General features: G+C 40.2%; 1 protein-coding gene across 1 annotated transcript in view; it reads left to right on the top strand.

Moving 5' to 3' along the window:
- The window catches only part of FBN1 (fibrillin 1), a 145,754-nt gene that overhangs the window by 125,130 nt on the left and 4,095 nt on the right, over positions 1 to 16,529 (top strand). The window contains exons 47-62 of the mRNA XM_053954527.1: positions 69 to 197; positions 465 to 584; positions 1,034 to 1,159; positions 3,142 to 3,291; positions 4,680 to 4,745; positions 5,450 to 5,566; positions 5,926 to 6,045; positions 7,899 to 8,021; positions 8,446 to 8,577; positions 9,181 to 9,306; positions 9,879 to 10,085; positions 10,667 to 10,792; positions 11,005 to 11,127; positions 12,043 to 12,159; positions 12,882 to 13,010; positions 13,829 to 13,948. Of these exons, the coding sequence (XP_053810502.1) occupies positions 69 to 197; positions 465 to 584; positions 1,034 to 1,159; positions 3,142 to 3,291; positions 4,680 to 4,745; positions 5,450 to 5,566; positions 5,926 to 6,045; positions 7,899 to 8,021; positions 8,446 to 8,577; positions 9,181 to 9,306; positions 9,879 to 10,085; positions 10,667 to 10,792; positions 11,005 to 11,127; positions 12,043 to 12,159; positions 12,882 to 13,010; positions 13,829 to 13,948 (2,031 nt within the window). The remainder of the gene's footprint in view (positions 1 to 68; positions 198 to 464; positions 585 to 1,033; positions 1,160 to 3,141; positions 3,292 to 4,679; positions 4,746 to 5,449; positions 5,567 to 5,925; positions 6,046 to 7,898; positions 8,022 to 8,445; positions 8,578 to 9,180; positions 9,307 to 9,878; positions 10,086 to 10,666; positions 10,793 to 11,004; positions 11,128 to 12,042; positions 12,160 to 12,881; positions 13,011 to 13,828; positions 13,949 to 16,529) is intronic.

Below are 16,529 nucleotides of genomic sequence, written 5' to 3'. Positions count from 1 at the left end.
GAGATCTCACTTACCCAGTTTCCATTGTTGCTGATGTTTCTGACATCTTTCAATATTATTTGTCCTAGATGTGGATGAGTGTGCAAGTGGAAATGGAATGCTCTGCAGAAATGGTCAGTGTGTGAACACCATTGGGTCCTTCCAGTGTCTTTGCAATGATGGCTATGAGGTGGCTCTGGATGGAAGGACTTGTGTTGGTGAGTGCTTTCTTTTAGGGTTGAAAAAAGTGCAGCAAAGCTTGAGCAGATATGCTTAGTGAAACAGTAGGGTCAGAGAGATCTGTCACACTGCCATCATTGTACCTAGCAGAAGGAAACAATGACAAGAGGACAAGAAGATGACTCCTCTTGCTCCTGGAAAGTTCCTCCTTCAGTTTGATTGAATCAAAATTAAAGTGGCATCAGTCAGAGATTTATTGAGATAACAGCAATTACCTCTAATAAATTGTCTTTCTTTTCTTCTAGATATCAATGAGTGTGCACTGGAGCCAGGAAAATGCTCACCAGGCACATGCCAGAACCTGGATGGCTCATTCAGATGTATCTGTCCTCCTGGATACATCCTGCAGAATGACAAATGTGAAGGTGTGTACAGAACAATCCTTCTTTTGTCTCTTTCTTAGCTGCTCACAATTGTTACCTATTTCTTTTTCATTTAAATGTGAGTAATGTTTAGTCTTTTGTGGCAGTGTACAGGTCTGAACTGTAGCCACTAGTAAGTCTCTCATTTCCTAGAAAGGGTCTCACCAACACTTGTTAGAAACAGAAGTACTTGCTCTGAACCCTAGAAAAATGTAATCCCAGGCTATTTCCTTGGTGGTACATTGCTGAAGTTTGCCCACTGCCTGAGGATTTGAAAACTAACTGTGGATTTTGCACTTGGGTTACTGCTTCCTCTTTCTGTTCTTTTTTGGGGCTTTTTTTGTTTGTCAAATATGATAGATATCAGTGATGATGTAAAATTGCCCTTTATGTAGTACAGCTGCCAATGTAAATATTATTATTTTTCATCTCTTCAATTACTTTTCTTACAGACATTGATGAGTGTGTGGAACAGCCAGAAATTTGTGCCCTGGGCACATGCAGCAACACTCCAGGCAGTTTCAAATGTCTGTGTCCAGAAGGCTTTGTATTGTCTTCCACAGGAAGGCGATGCCAAGGTAAGTTCATTCCTATTTTCTGTCATTTCAAAATTTGTTTGCTGTTTCATAAAAGCCTTTTTAGAGACCTGTTTCTAATACAGCAAGAAAGCTCTGGACTCAAACACTGTTTTTCATAGGGAAAACATGATAATTCTGTAGCTGGGGCCAGGTTCTGTCTTGCCCTAACATCTGTTTTTCATTAAACAGAACATTGCAATAAAAGGGGTGAAGTTAATGTTAAATGCACCAGGTTAAGCAAAGAAATTATGTTGTCCTGAAATCCTTTCTTGTACCCCTAGAAGAAATGTTGGGGCTACCTGGACTCTTTGTAGGCAGCAACAAGATGCAGAGATGGAGTATGAATACAGGCGGGAGACTCAAGGACATATTTCCAGTTTTAAGGCTCTCCTTAGCACTTACCGTACTCACCATAACACTTGTTATATGCTGATCCTCTCTGCAAACGTGGGTGGAAAAAAAGATTGTTGGAAAAAATTTGCAAACAATGTTGTGTGGACAATAAGTACCCATCTGCTTAGGGAAATCTGAAGTGTGATTTGGCTTCCAGATTACTGCATACACAGTTCAGAGCCTAAGCAGATGAGATGCTAAAAGCTGAATATCTAGTAATTAAAAGCCACAGGTTAGTTTATTTTGTGGATAAAGAACCACAACAAAAAAATTAGGGAGTGAGTTACTTTAAAGGCTTTGGAAATGATTAAATAGATACAGCATTAAATGTCTTATACACTGTGCACAGTGGGAACCACTGATGAGTAAGACCTTTATAAGGACCTCTGTAGTTTTGCTTGGCACAGAGCACTGATGCTTGTTGACACCATAGCGAGTTCTTCCCTTCACAGTGGGCTAAATGAAATTGTGGTTTTGGTAAAAATGAATCCAACCTGCAGTAAACATTCATCCAAGTCTTCAAACCACCATGCAGTTTGGCACGGTTACTTCACTCATCATCAAGAAGACATGTTTTAGCTGTGTTTATGTAGCTCGTATAAATTAAGTTTCTTCAGTCTGAGGGTTTTCTTTTCTTCAGGTAAGAAGAAAAAAAGTCACAAAAACCCACCAAGAAACAAAATCCTAAAAAAGAATGCGGCCCAATCTTCTATTTTTTTAACATAGGCCACTGTTCCACATGATGTTAGAGGAAAGTGCACACTTGTGTATGAATTTCAAAAGGGCTTCTCTCTATGCCCTAAAAGAGGACTGTTCTTTTTTCAAATATCTCAGGCCGAGCAAAGTTTTGTTTAAAACTTCCCATTACCTAGGACTTTGTTAAAACCTGGACATTGCCCGGCATTGATGCTGCAGCCGGAAAACTGGATGAGCAGCTGCTTCCAGAACTGCCCTACTGCTGTCTCCCTGCCAGCACAGAGAGCTGCCAGCTCCCTGCCTGCTGGATGCTTGTGGTCTGTGATCTCAGTTCTGTCCAGCATCCTGGTTACCCAGCTTCAGGGAATAAAATGTGGTGCCACAGGGAGAATTTGCTTTGTTTGTGTGTACCTCCAGAAGAATGAGGAAGGAAAAGGCTGTTGAAAATTGCCTCTCATTTTAGCACTACACAATATTGTCATTGCAAGTTGATGAAAATCTCTTGACTTAAGTGATTCTTACCAGTAATAGAATATAAATTCATGAGGCAATATTCCATTTTTTCAAAGAGGAGTGAGGATAAGAGGACAGTACAGCCCTTCTGTTTCTGCTGGACCAAAGAGAAAACCCTTGCTTTTCCATGACTGAAGTAGGAAACTGTTCCATAGCTTTTCTTTACTGAGGTAGGGAGCTTCCCTCCGTATTCAAATCTTCCAGAGACAATCTTATCCAAATCTTCAAGTCAGAGACAATGATGGTCCCTATTAACAGAGCTAGATGGAAGTTGGGTGTTTTGGTGGTGTGTATCCTGCAATTTTGCAGTTAACACCTCTAAGTGAAAATTGTGCCGAGGTTACTCTAACTGCTCATAACAAGTTTTTTTCTCTATGCAGATCTGAGAGTGAGCTACTGCTTTACCAAGTTTGAAGATGGGAAGTGTTCTGTGCCGAAGTCCCGAAACCACTCCAAACAAGAGTGTTGCTGTGCCTTAAAGGGGCAGGGATGGGGAGATCCCTGTGAGCTCTGCCCAGAGGAAGCAGATGGTGGGTTATTGACTAGCTTACCATACTTGCTCTCTGAGTGGAAAGGAGATTGGGATTCTTATTAGAAGGAATTTTGAAAAATAGTTTTCTAAAAGTGTTTAACCCAGTAAGTGTTATAGGTCTCTGTAAAGTAGATGCCATTGCAGTCTAAAAAATCATGTCCCTTGAATAGTCAGATATCAAGCATATTCCTTCTTTGCTTATAGATTTGTTACATTGTTTAGGTGCTGGGTATTTTGCTATGGAGGTATCACATACAGAAAGTGGAGAGCAGCAAGTAGGTCCTTGATGGGCTCTGAGTCGCAATTCCTACAAGACAAAATTGGAATTCTTCTAATTGTAAATAGGTATAGAAAGAGGTGCCATAAACATGAAATCTAATTAAAACCCCAAACAGTTAAACTGGATCTGCATCTGAATTTTGTTATTAAGAAAATGTAAATTTGCAAACTTATCAATGTGACCGACTTGCAAAAATAGCAGGGCATAAAAAAATACAGGCCTTGAGGAAGGAAAGCCTGCCTGGACCATTGCTAAAGAAACAACTACTTCCTTTGTTAGTATCCTTTTTAAGACTGAGTAACTCGACATCAAGCAACTCAACAGGCCTCTGTAGCATCGTGGTGCAATTTGCTGAACGGACTGTAATTTGTGCTGACAAATGCGGTTAACAGCATTACTGGCTTCAGCAATACATGATTGCAGTTCATTCATTAGTCATGTAGATTCCTTGCAGAAAATCCTCACAAAAGCTGAGGTTAGAAAAGAGAATTAGAAGTGCCAGTTGCAATGTTCCTCCTAGGCCTATTGCCTGTGCATGTTTCATTCCATTGACAAGGACCATGTGAACCAAAGTCAGTTGAAAGGCACAGCTTATGTTGCAGCATTTCCTTGAAATGTCAGCATATGTATTTTTCAGAGTCCAAATTTTCCCAAAGGATATCAAAGCCCTTTTTCTCATCTTGTAAAAAAGAAATAGCTTTAAGATAGCTGAGTCTGGATTAAATTATTCCTTCTTCAGAAAATAAAGGAATTTTTGTTTATAATATTTTGTAAAAATATTTTCACAAAAGAAAAAATGCAGTCACTACTACTGATAGTTCTAAAATAGAAATACTGCATTAGTTTGTTTTTTAAGGAAGTTAAATATTGCTAATTATTCACAGGATTTTGTACATATGCATACAGGAGATCAGATGAAATGTAAAGCAAACATACAGTTTTTGCATGAATATAAGATGATAAGTTTATATATTAACATACTTTTTTTCTGGACCTGAACATGAGGAGGATGAACTGGTGGCAGTGGTTACAGGTAGTTTGTGCAGAATGTTGATTGCCTAGATAGAATTTAACATATGGTTTGATTTTTATGGTTTTTTTTTCAGAGGCATTCAGACAGATTTGTCCATTTGGAATTGGCATCCTTGTTGGACCTGGTGACGCAAGGCTGGGTAAGTGCCTGAACTGCACGGTGCCACTTCTACATCAGTGTCCCTTTACCACCCAGAAGCCATTCTCCATTTCAATTGAGAATAACACCTCTGCAACTATTTCCCAAAGCCATGAACTGTGGAAACTTCTATACCTTTTGTCTTTCCCAGTTTTTTATACTGATTTCAAATTCCAGCTTGGCTATCTCAAATATCAGAAATTAAACTTCTTTTAGAGCTAAGAAACATATGTAGGATCTAGAGAATGGATCTAGTGTCACGTAGCATACTTGTCTTTTCTTACACAATATGCGTAGCCTGTTTACAGTAAATGGTTTTAATCCTCCAGAAGTGCAAACCACAGTTTCCCAGATCCCTTCAGTACATTCTGTTCTCTCCCAAGACAAACAGCACTTCAGCCTTATTGGCAAAAGTTTGCATTTAAGGAGCACTGAATGACTACTGCTTTTCATATCTGCTGCTTTCCCTGTAGCCCCAGTCAGAGAGGTTTATATCTGACATTTAGAATCAGTTTCTTTTCTGCATTCTGAAAGCTGGCCTACAAAACAAATTCTGTGCCCTATTTCCTAGTATGTCAGAATTTAAATATTAGTATTTCTTGTGATCTCAGAAATATTTCTTGCCAGAACACTTCTTCTTTGAGAGAAGTCTAAAAGCACATGAAGCCAGTTGCACTTACTGTGTTGTTTGTATTTCTGGTTAAGATGTGGATGAGTGCCTTGATCCTGATAACTGTAAATTTGGGCAGTGTATCAACACAGATGGGTCTTTCCGCTGTGAATGTCCATATGGTTACATCCTACAAGGAGCAGAATGTGTGGGTAAGTACAGCTGTTCCAGCTTCCATTTTAAAGATTCTCCTGAGTTTCTAAGTATGGCATTAAGGAGCAGTTGGCTTGTTTTATTCTAATATTTTGGAGTCTTCATTTCTGCTTGTGCTTAAAACCTGCCAGTGCAGGGCCTGAGCAGTCTGCTCCAAGTTGGCCCTGCTCTGGCTGAGTGTTTAACCCAGATAGCCTCTACCAATCCCAAATTATTTTAGGAGTCTGTGGTTCTAATTCAGTACTTTAAGTGAGTTCTTGCATTTTCTATTTTTCTGGTTGTACATCAACAACATGCTTTTTTTATCATTTTGGTTGAGTATAACCATGTATTCTTGCTTTGGTGTAACTACTTGCAGATACTGATGAATGTGCTGTTGGAAACCCATGTGGAAATGGAACTTGCAGGAATGTGATAGGAGGCTTTGAATGCACCTGTGTAGAAGGATTTGAGCCTGGGCCAATGATGACCTGTGAAGGTGAGACTCCTGTGTGCTAAGGACTGTTGTTGTAATTGTGTTCCCTGATTTTGAAAACAGCTGAGGGGAGTAAAGCAGCTTTAAAAATAAAATATGGACACTTGGAACAATACCTCTATCTGAAATGGGAAAATGGGCTTCTTCCCATATCCACCTTAAACTGTAGTATATTTTCTGACTGGAGCTGGGGTGGACAGACTTTCAGGTGGTATCTACTAAGGGACTGCCCAGAGAGGAGCATGTTGGGGTGCAGTCTCTTCAGAACAGTTCCCAGAAGTGCTGTTTGTGAGTTTCTGCTCACATACAGAAAGTGGAGAGCAGCAAGTAGGTCCTTGATAGGCTCTGAGTAGCAATTCCTACAAGACAAAAATGGAATTCTTCTAATTGTAAATAGGTATAGAAAGAGGTGCCATAAACACGACATCTAATTAAAACCCCAAACAGGTAAACTGGATCTGCATCTGAATTTTGTTATTAAGAAAATGTAAATTTGCAATCTTATCAATGTGACTGACTTGCAAAAATAGCAGGGCATAAAAAAATACAGTGTGTGTGTGGTTTTTGCCTATTTCGAGTGAAGAGACTCACTGTGCATGATGAAGATAGGAAATGGGCTGCTTGAGTGAGTTAGGGAAGAAACAGGGAACAAACGAGAAAATACAAATACAGTACTCAACAATTACCATGGTACACCTAGGTTGAATATTTTTCCTGCTTTGGCATCTCATTTCAAAAATTAAAATTTGAAAATGCATGAAGAGAAGTACGGAAGATCAGCGGTATAGAATAAAAATAAATTCAAATTTTTCAGTGTGGAAAATGTGGTTGAAGAGATATGATTTTATAAAGCCACAAGTGGTAAAGGTACCAAAAATAGAGGGACCATGCTAGACAAACCAAAGCAAATGTTTTAATATGCATGGTACTTATTTAAGTTGTGGAATCCTTTGCTACAGAATATTAGCAAGGCCACAAGTATAAATTGACCCAGAAAGAGATTATACAAATTTGTGGGGGAATCCATCAGTGGAAATTAAGCTTGATAGTTTGGTTGTGGCTTTTGGCTGTGGAAGTCCTTAAACTGAGAGGCTGTGTCAGGGGAAAGATCTCTGCATACATGGTACGAGGTTTTTAATATTCATCTCCTGTTACAACCACGGAGAGGAGAATGTCCTAGGACGTTCTGACACTGTCCTCTGACTTGACACAGCTGTTCCTAAATTATCTACCACAATCTATTTCTTTGCAAGCCCATGCAAAAGAATGCTTCTATTTTTGCATCAGATCGCATTATTTTTACATACAGTTAGAGCTTCATTTGCTTCTCTGTGGAATTTGGGTAAAAGCTCAAATTGCAGAGGTGGAGCTAGCTGAGTGCATAAACGTCACTATATAGCAGTAATTACTCAAGTAGTCCAGGCATTTTGTATGTAAATGCACTTCAAAATAATGTTTCTAGTAAGGATATTGTTTTATGTTTATGAAGAAACTGAATTAGTGCATGTAGAATTTAAATAACCAATCAGAAAAAAACGAACCTAGGTGTGGAAAAGATCTAGTTTTAACTGAGCAAGTATTTTGGCAGCATGGATCTGGAAATTATTTCCATTGGCTGCTTGCTGTTGAACTTATTAAAACTTCAGGTAGCTGTGCAAACATCCTGGCGTGTCTGGTGCCTGCTTCTCTACAGAAATCCATGAAGAGTAGAACCAAGGGTCCCCAGCTATTAAAATCTAGTCCTCAGTAAACTGGGATCTGTGGTATTGCCTGTACCTAAAGCCTGTGCACTCAAGTCTGCTGAGTTTTACACAAGTGTTTCCCTCCCCCCATGGTCTTTGTCGCCCCAAATCCAGATGTGAACGAGTGCATTCAGAACCCTCTGCTCTGTGCTTTCCGCTGTGTGAACACCTTTGGATCCTACGAGTGCAAGTGCCCCGGGGGCTACGTTCTGCGGGAGGACCGGAGAATGTGCAGAGGTAAAGCTCCTGCCAGGCTCTCACAGTTATGAGATAATGATTTCAGTTCCTGCAGGGGCAGGGCTCTGACTCACTGCACTATTGGGCCAGAGTTTTAATCCCAGGAAGTAACTGAGTCAGAAAGAATTTGGGATGAAATTCTATGATTTGCATTATGCACTTGATTGTACTAGGCCTGTCCTGCCAGTAAATTTATACATCTGCCTAAAGTGAGGTCATATCAGATGATATGGTTTTGTCTTGCCCTAAAAATGGGCATTTGGGAGAAATCAGTTTGCTCAAGGCTAGTATATTTATGGTTGGTTTAGAACAATAAATGTATGGGTAGGGTTTGATTATGATAGAGATTCCAAAGTCAGAATTTACTATTGTGAATTTCCAGGATCATGTCTCTATATAATGAAGTCTAAACCTTGTGTTTTAGATCAGAATGAGTGTGAAGAAGGAATTCATGACTGTGACTCAAAGCAGATGGAATGCAAAAACCTAATTGGCACCTATATGTGTATCTGTGGGCCTGGTTATCAGCGCAGACCAGACGGGGAAGGCTGTATAGGTAAGTGACGCTGAAGTGTTGAAGCTCTTGAAATACACAGTTCCTCAGCAGGATTAAAATTGTGGATTTAACGAAGTGTTAAGAAACTCAGCGGTAGAATTGCACAACTTCTTGTGTAATTGATCTATTGGTGCTGTACACACTTGGTTTTGCTGTTCAGATGTACACATCTGTGGGTAGTAAGTAGAAAATCTGGGTGTGGGTGTCTTTATAATCAGTTTGTACTGCTGCTGCTGAATGCTCTGAGGGAAGAAGGTGAGGATTTCGGTTGGTTGCTGTAGGCTTGTTTATCTCTGCTAGCATGAATGAGAGTAGATCTGAATTTTTTTAAACCTTGGATGGCATTCAGAATTGCAGCTGTAACTATGAAAAATTTTGAAAACCAGTGAGGAATGTACTGCAGATATAATATATATAACAGTTGTGAGCTAGATGGCCATCTTTCCTCTGAAAATTGAAAAAAATAAACTTTAAAATATAAGAAAAAGAAAAAATTGAAGTTTAACCAGGCCAAATGCACAGCATAAAAGTTCTGTACCAACCTCTTACCTGCATTAATCTAATAATGGACTTGATTTTTATTATAACATTTCAAAAATGCAGATGAGAATGAATGTCAGACCAAACCTGGGCTCTGTGAGAACGGCCGTTGTGTGAACACAGTGGGGAGTTACAGGTGTGAGTGCAACGAGGGATTCACGGTCAGCGACACCCAGGACGAGTGCCTTGGTAAGTCCCAGTTTACACCTGAATGAGCTGTCACTTGCATAGCAGCAATGAGGGCTGAAATTAAACTTAGAAATGTATGGTGAGAAAACACACTCTTGAATTTACATGATGCCTTTAGGAAGGGGCCCTCGTATGTAGGTGTCCTCCTGCAAGTTCCTTCTTCCCATGCTCACCGTATCCCTGCCTCAGTCAGTCCAGCTGGGGTGACTTGCTGTGAAAGCTGACTGTTCCATGGTTTCAGTCAGCCAGGAACTGCTCGGACATTTCTTTGGTCCTGATTTTCAGCCGGTCCTGATTTTCAGCCAGTCCTTTTTCTCTAGGTTCAAACAGCAACATGCATTTTTATAAGCATATTGAAGCTTCTTGTCTTCCGCCTTTTGCTAAATTTCTTGTCTTTGTTTCCCTTAGATGTCATTCTTTCGTTCTTACTGCTGGTAGTCTTTCACTCTCAGTTCCACAGTCTCAGGGTGAAGTATGCCCTTTCTGTTATATTTCTGACTAAATTCCCAACATCTCACGACCCTCTGGAATTCACCATCAGGATTCTCTGTGATGCACAATTTGTCTTCCAGACAACAGGGAGGGCTACTGTTTCACTGAAGTCTTACAAAGTATGTGCCAAATCGGATCGAGCAACAGGAACGCTGTCACCAAGTCTGAGTGCTGCTGTGACGGTGGCCGAGGCTGGGGGCAGAACTGTGAGGTCTGTCCCTTCCCAGGCACCGTGGCCTTCAAGAAGCTTTGCCCTCATGGCCGAGGATACACATCCAGTGGAGCAGGTACTTTTCATTAAATGATCTCTTAGACAATGCCAAATTAGGTGATAAATTATAAACTCTCTTTTTTCCATACTTGAACACTGTCATGTCCTACATGTTTTGGATATCAGCTGAAATTTTCTGAGATTTTTCATGTTGACCAAGTCCTTTGGGAAGAAGGTGCACGGCCAAAGGCCCTGGATGATGAGGCATCCATCCCATCTTGGCAGATACTTGCTTTATGTCCTGGTTGACTGACATGCACTCAAATGGGAATTTGCATCTCACATTTGAGTGTGTTGCAGGCACATGTTGAGGGCTATTTGTGTACATGAAGACAAAGGGATGTTTGATTTGTGGAGGCTGATACATGATCAGCTTCAGTTGTTCCCTTCCACTTACAGCTTGTTCATTGCATAAGAAAGATTAATGCTCCATTCCGTATTTTTCCACTTTTTATCTTTAAATCTCTGCAATGTTCCACTATTTTATGTAATTATTTTATGTATAGTGTGGGTTTCTCTGTGTCAGGTCACAAGAATCTATTGAAGCTGTACAAAATCAGTTTTGTTCCATTGAAACTAACCCTTGTTTAATTGCAGATATTGATGAATGCAAGGTTATTCATGACGTCTGCCGCAACGGGGAGTGCATCAATGAGAGGGGAACTTACCATTGTCTTTGCAATCTGGGCTATACTACAGATGTCACTGGCACTCTTTGCATTGGTAGGTTTTACATTGTGGTGTTTGTATATGAAGTCTATTACTAAGAGAGGACTTGAAGAAAGAAATAGAAATACTTTGAAAAATGAGAAAATAAAATGTCACTTGTTAATGCTTTGGGGATTTGGATTTCATTCTGATCTAACCTGAACATTTTGTAAAACATTATCACAAATCTTGATTAGCACTGAGGTATATGGTTTTGCTTCTTGTAGATCTGGATGAATGCAATGAGTCTCCAAAACCTTGCAATTTCATCTGCAAAAACACAGAGGGGAGCTACCAATGTTCATGTCCAAAAGGATACATCCTGCAAGAAGATGGGAGAAGCTGCAAAGGTAAAAATCAAGAATTTACTGCAGAAACTGTGTTTCACAGACAGAAATAATTGCAAGGACATTTAAATTATGCAAATCTGTCGCCTTGATTCATATGAGTATTTCCACTAAAGACAGTGGAAATGGCCTGCACAGGATGGAGCTGGTATTTCAGTTAATTCCTTGTAAATTTGGATGAACAACAGATCAACAGGAATTTTTGCAGGTTGATGGCAGCTGATCTTAAAAGATTTTGTAATTAATAATATATATGATTGTTCTTATTTTGGTAAGCTTGTTGAAGCCATATAATGGTTTAAGCCGTATCATTCAATGATAAATGAATCTTACTGGATTCAAAGGTGACTGTGGTTTGCAGTGCATTCCCCAACATCAACAGAATTTTTACCTACTGCTTTTGCAGCATACTGGATAAGACACAGCAGTGCAGGAGAGGTTTTGGAATATTCTTTAGAATTCCATACATTTATGTGTCTTGGTAACTAAGCTTTTATTAAAACCACACATATTAGAGCAGCAATTCCAAATTTGGCATGCAGAATGACAGTGTACTTTGTTGTTAGCATTTAAATATTTATTTTGGAGTAATAGTGTGCTTCAGTGCAAGGCCATTTTCCAGTCTGTCAGATCTAATGAAGATGATGACTTCCCATTTATTGGCTGAGCAGACATTTATTACATCAGAGAAACTTTCAGACAAATGAGAGTGGTGTCTGCAATTCAGTGTTAGCATGGACACTCTGGAGCTCCAAAGTCCCATTCATTAAATGTGGGACTTCATGTAAGAGGAACTGGGAACCAGTGTGTAAAGTGATATGTAAATTCAAAAGGCTTTATCTGCTGTTATTTATTTGCATTCACTTATTTCTGAGTCTAGGGAATATAACTGAAAGATGTTTTTTTGGTTTTTTTTAGATCTTGATGAATGTGCAACAAAGCAGCACAACTGCCAGTTCCTTTGTGTCAACACTATTGGGGGATTCACTTGCAAATGTCCTCCTGGATTCACTCAGCACCATACAGCCTGCATTGGTAGGTAACGTGGGAAGGTAAACATTGATTTGGGATTTATTATTGACCCTTACTCCAGAAGCAAAGTAGCAAGGAGGTAAAATCATCTTCCTGAGGAACCAAATGGAAACATAGGCCGGATTCTGATCCTAATCCCACCAGAGAGGGCTGCAAAGAGGCCCCTTCCTCCTACTTTCCCTTGCTTTCATAATCTGTCTTTGAGGTTTGCACTTTCAAGAACCAGCCAGTACAAACACCACTTTTTAACTCTTGCCTTACCCTTTCTTCAGCATTGAGCAAAAAATAGTTATATTTTTCTTTTTGTAGCTCATTGAGATCATGTCAAGGCTTCTTGAAACAGCTGTGAAATATACATTTCTGCAGTTTCCTCTGATCACATACCCATTGGGTACATGGAAATGTTAAGCTAAACTGCTTCCTCCTGCAAACCACACTTTCTGCTCTGCAAGCTAGATCCTGTTTCTGTGTCAGTTTGATGATCCTGTGGTATTGGTGTGAATTTGGAGGTGTTGGGAGACCAAAATATCAAACTTCGGATTTTTGGTGAAGAAAAGCAAGTTTCCCTTCCTATTACTTTTGTGTTTCCAAATTCAAAAGAAGGCAGTGTAAACTGTCCTGTAATGCAAAGTGAGAACCTGGGAAGGCAGTGGGACACCTGTGTTACAAAACATCAGCTTTGAAATGATAACTACAAACTAACACTGAGCTTTGCTTTCCCTCAGACAACAACGAGTGTGCTACTGAGATCAATCTTTGTGGGGCAAAGGGCATTTGCCAAAATACACCAGGAAGTTTTGTTTGTGAGTGTCAACGTGGCTTCTCACTTGATCAAACTGGGCAGAGCTGTGAAGGTGGGTACAACACAGTGCATTTAATTTGGCCTTCTCTTGCTTCCTTAATCTTCTTTCATATTGTCACCCAAGGAAGGACCTATGGAGTAAGCACTAAAATCTGCAGAAGCAAGCATATGTAGGTTGAAGCGAGGGGGGAGTACAGAAATTTAGCAACAAGGCAGTATTTCTGTCCATGGGCCAGAAAAAAATGGATGTGTTGTGGGATTCTAAAGAGCTGGACAGATATTTTCTGAGGCAACATAGCCTGGAATGTTTTAGTTTAAGTGTTGTAAGTTCAGTGAACCTCTTTTGAATCCTGCATGGATTTCTGAGGGATTCAAGGACAGAAAGTCTTGCCTCTCCAAGGTGACCTGCTAAAGAGAGAGTTCAAGGGCTGCAGACTTATTCCTCTGGGTCCTTAGAGCCTTTTCCTTGGACAGAGTTTGGGTTGTTTTGAAAAGTGGTATCCTGGGATTTTTGGGTTGGATGCCCAGGTAAAAGCAAGGGTCTGTCTGCTGGGGAGCTGGGACCCTTAGGAAGGCATTAGGGATCCCATATACAAATGGCTTTCTTCTGTCTGCTCCACAGCAGAATGCAAAAACTGAAAATTTTTGCTGAATATCAGAGCTTTCCATGGTTTTCAGCCCTATATTACTTGCTGTGGAGCCACAAATCCAAACCCGAAAGGCCCATAGTGGTCAGGTTTTTGGAAGAACCTGAAATATATTATTTATGTATGATAAATGAATATATGTGATTATTTGTAACATGTTTTCCAAATACAGCATAATTTGGGCTTCTCTCCCAAAACTCAAGAGTGTGTTTCACCCTTTTAGATGTTGATGAATGTGATGGCAACCACCGGTGTCAGCATGGCTGCCAAAATATAATTGGAGGATACAGGTGCAGCTGCCCACAAGGATATCTCCAGCATTACCAGTGGAACCAATGTGTTGGCAAGTCACTTTTGTAAATTCATACATTAAAATGCATGTTACTTTAGTTAGCAGCAAGAAGTGAAGGGCAATGGTGCAGTTTGCTATACTTTCTTTTCTGATTATAATTTGCTAAGTTCAGCAGAGTTTCATTACAAGTGTGGTCTCCTGTGAAGGCAGAGTGGATATGAAACACACAGTAACCCATGTCCTGGTTCAAGAAGTATTAAGCACAAAGCTCTCCTTGATGGTGCTAGAGGTTGTATTGACTTTGAGGAAACTTGTGTTGCTCATGTATTTTGTGGTCTGAAAAGGAAATCTTACTCAGCTCTGCAATGGTCTCTGCTTGGACAAAGGTCCTGCCTAAGAGTGGATGGTGGTTTGAGCCTGGCACTCTCAGAACTACAACTTTGAATTATTACATCATAAAATTCAACTTCTAGCTCCAACAATCTCAAATTCCATTAAAATACTACTTGATCTGTGCTTTTGTCATTTTTAAAACACCTACAGGAAGGCTGCTGTGATTAAGTCCCTCCTCTTCTGTAATTTTTACAGGATTAACAATTTGTTATATTTGAGCAAACCTGCAGCTGTCTGTCTAGAGGTTCTTCCTTGAAGCTTTAGGATACAGTTTAGAGTGAGTGCTTAACAGGACAATTCTGGTTATAATTAACAAATGCTAGTGCTCATAAGTTTATGTTAATAAGTAAATACACTGGTGAATGAAATGCCTCTTTCTTCCCTATCTAAACTTTGTAGCGATACCAAGTCTCTGAGCCCTCATAGATGGGGCTGCCTGTGCAGCAGTCATGGGAAAAGCCTCTGTTTCAGCAGTGTAGTATGCAGCATATTCAAACAAGAGAAACAGGAAGAATTTTTCCTCTAGAGGCAGTTATGTGCAGTTTCCATCACATTTAATGGCCTTCATGCAAGCTGGTCTTGTGTGGATACCCAGACATGTGTCTGATGACCTCTTTGAGAAAAAAGAGCTTTATAACTTTTTGTTTGGCTTTCTTTGCTCTCAAAAAGATAGTAAAGCCTTGCCTTGTTACCACTGTGGTGCTCCAGGGAGGTCTCTGGTTTTAATTGTGCTTACCAAACCTCCTGACATTATACGCACTCCTTGCTGTGATGTTTGTTTTGGTCTAGCACTCTATGCCTGTAACATACAAGGAACAAGGAGGGAACACAAACATATGGGTTTGAATGTTAATTCAATTAGCAGAGTTTAGGGTTACATTCAAATTTTATCTGCAGGAGGATAAAAATCCCCCAAGAAACCAGTACTGTCATGTCTGGCTGCTGGAGAACATTGCAGAATCTGAAAAAGTACAGTGTTGAGTTTTGTGAAACATCATGGCTGTTTCCAGATCTTCCTGGGTGAAAACATTTAACTAAGTGTATTTCCAAACCAGGTGTACACTGATACTCCAGCTTTTGAGGCCATTGACTACTGTTTAGATGTATACAGGGAATACCAGTTTCAAAATTCACAAGCACTGAGTATTTGCCCCACTGAAAGAAAGGTGCCAGCCTTGGCACCAAAAATACTGATCCACTAGAAAATTCACCAAGGGAAATTTCTTGAGGGCCACACCTGGTGCAAGACTCAGCCAGTACTTCCACCTTCTTGGACATGTGGCAGTCCAGGCAGAAATCCAAAGCTGCAGGAAAGGAGGTTTGGGCCCCTGTGTCCTCATGGCATTTCTCCTTCCTGCTGAAGCTGAGCATGACAGAGCTGTGTGTTACAGAGCACAGGAGAGCAAGGCCGGTGCCTGACAGCGCAGCTTGTGCAGTCTGAGGGTCCCAAAATTTTTTTCTTTTTCTTCATATTTTTTTTCTTCCAACACTCACCCAAAATATGGGAATTAATCTCACTAATGTCCCCTTTCTTGCCACTGTGGAGCATGGTGAAGTGAGCATATCTGCTCTTGGTGCAGTAACTTCCTGTGGCCCAAAAAAGCATTTATGATGTTGGTATAGTTGCTCTGAGGTGTGAGAAACACTGAAATATCTCTCTGAGTTAATGGCAAACCCTTACAGGCTCTGGGAACACAGGATTCAGCGCCAGGTTTTAATACCTTGTGGTCTCCACATATTCACGTTGTACTGTCTATAGCTGTATATTCTTAAGATACTTATCTGGATCTCCTGGGTGTACCACAGGGGAAGAATCCATGTACTGGGTTTTTCCGTGACAATTCCTTCATATTCTTTGGCAATCCCAACTTTGCAAACAGTTTGTGTCTTTTTTAGCCTATTTAATGAATCGTTCAGGGATTTTTTATGTTGCTGCAACACATTTAGATAATCACTGAAGAATGCTTTGGTTCCTCCCATGTCTTGTGCTGTCTGTGACTGCATCCCCTGCCCAGGCACTTCCACAGTACACCACACTGTGAATCAGGCTGCAAGAAGAAAAGACATTGCTTTTAAATAAAGAACAAAGAGCCACATTGTTTGGAAAAAGACAGTAATGCTGTGACTTATTACTTATTCTCCTGTAACCTGGATGTTGAGGTCAGAGATGCTGCTCTGTACTTCCCAAATGGAGTTTCTTATGTGTGCACACCCCCACAATGTACATATACATTTATCA

This window comes from Vidua chalybeata, chromosome 13 (genome assembly GCF_026979565.1).
Source record: "Vidua chalybeata isolate OUT-0048 chromosome 13, bVidCha1 merged haplotype, whole genome shotgun sequence".
Classification (NCBI taxonomy): domain Eukaryota; kingdom Metazoa; phylum Chordata; class Aves; order Passeriformes; family Viduidae; genus Vidua; species Vidua chalybeata.
Note: the sequence above shows the minus strand (reverse complement) of the source record. Positions and strands in the feature narration are given on the sequence as shown.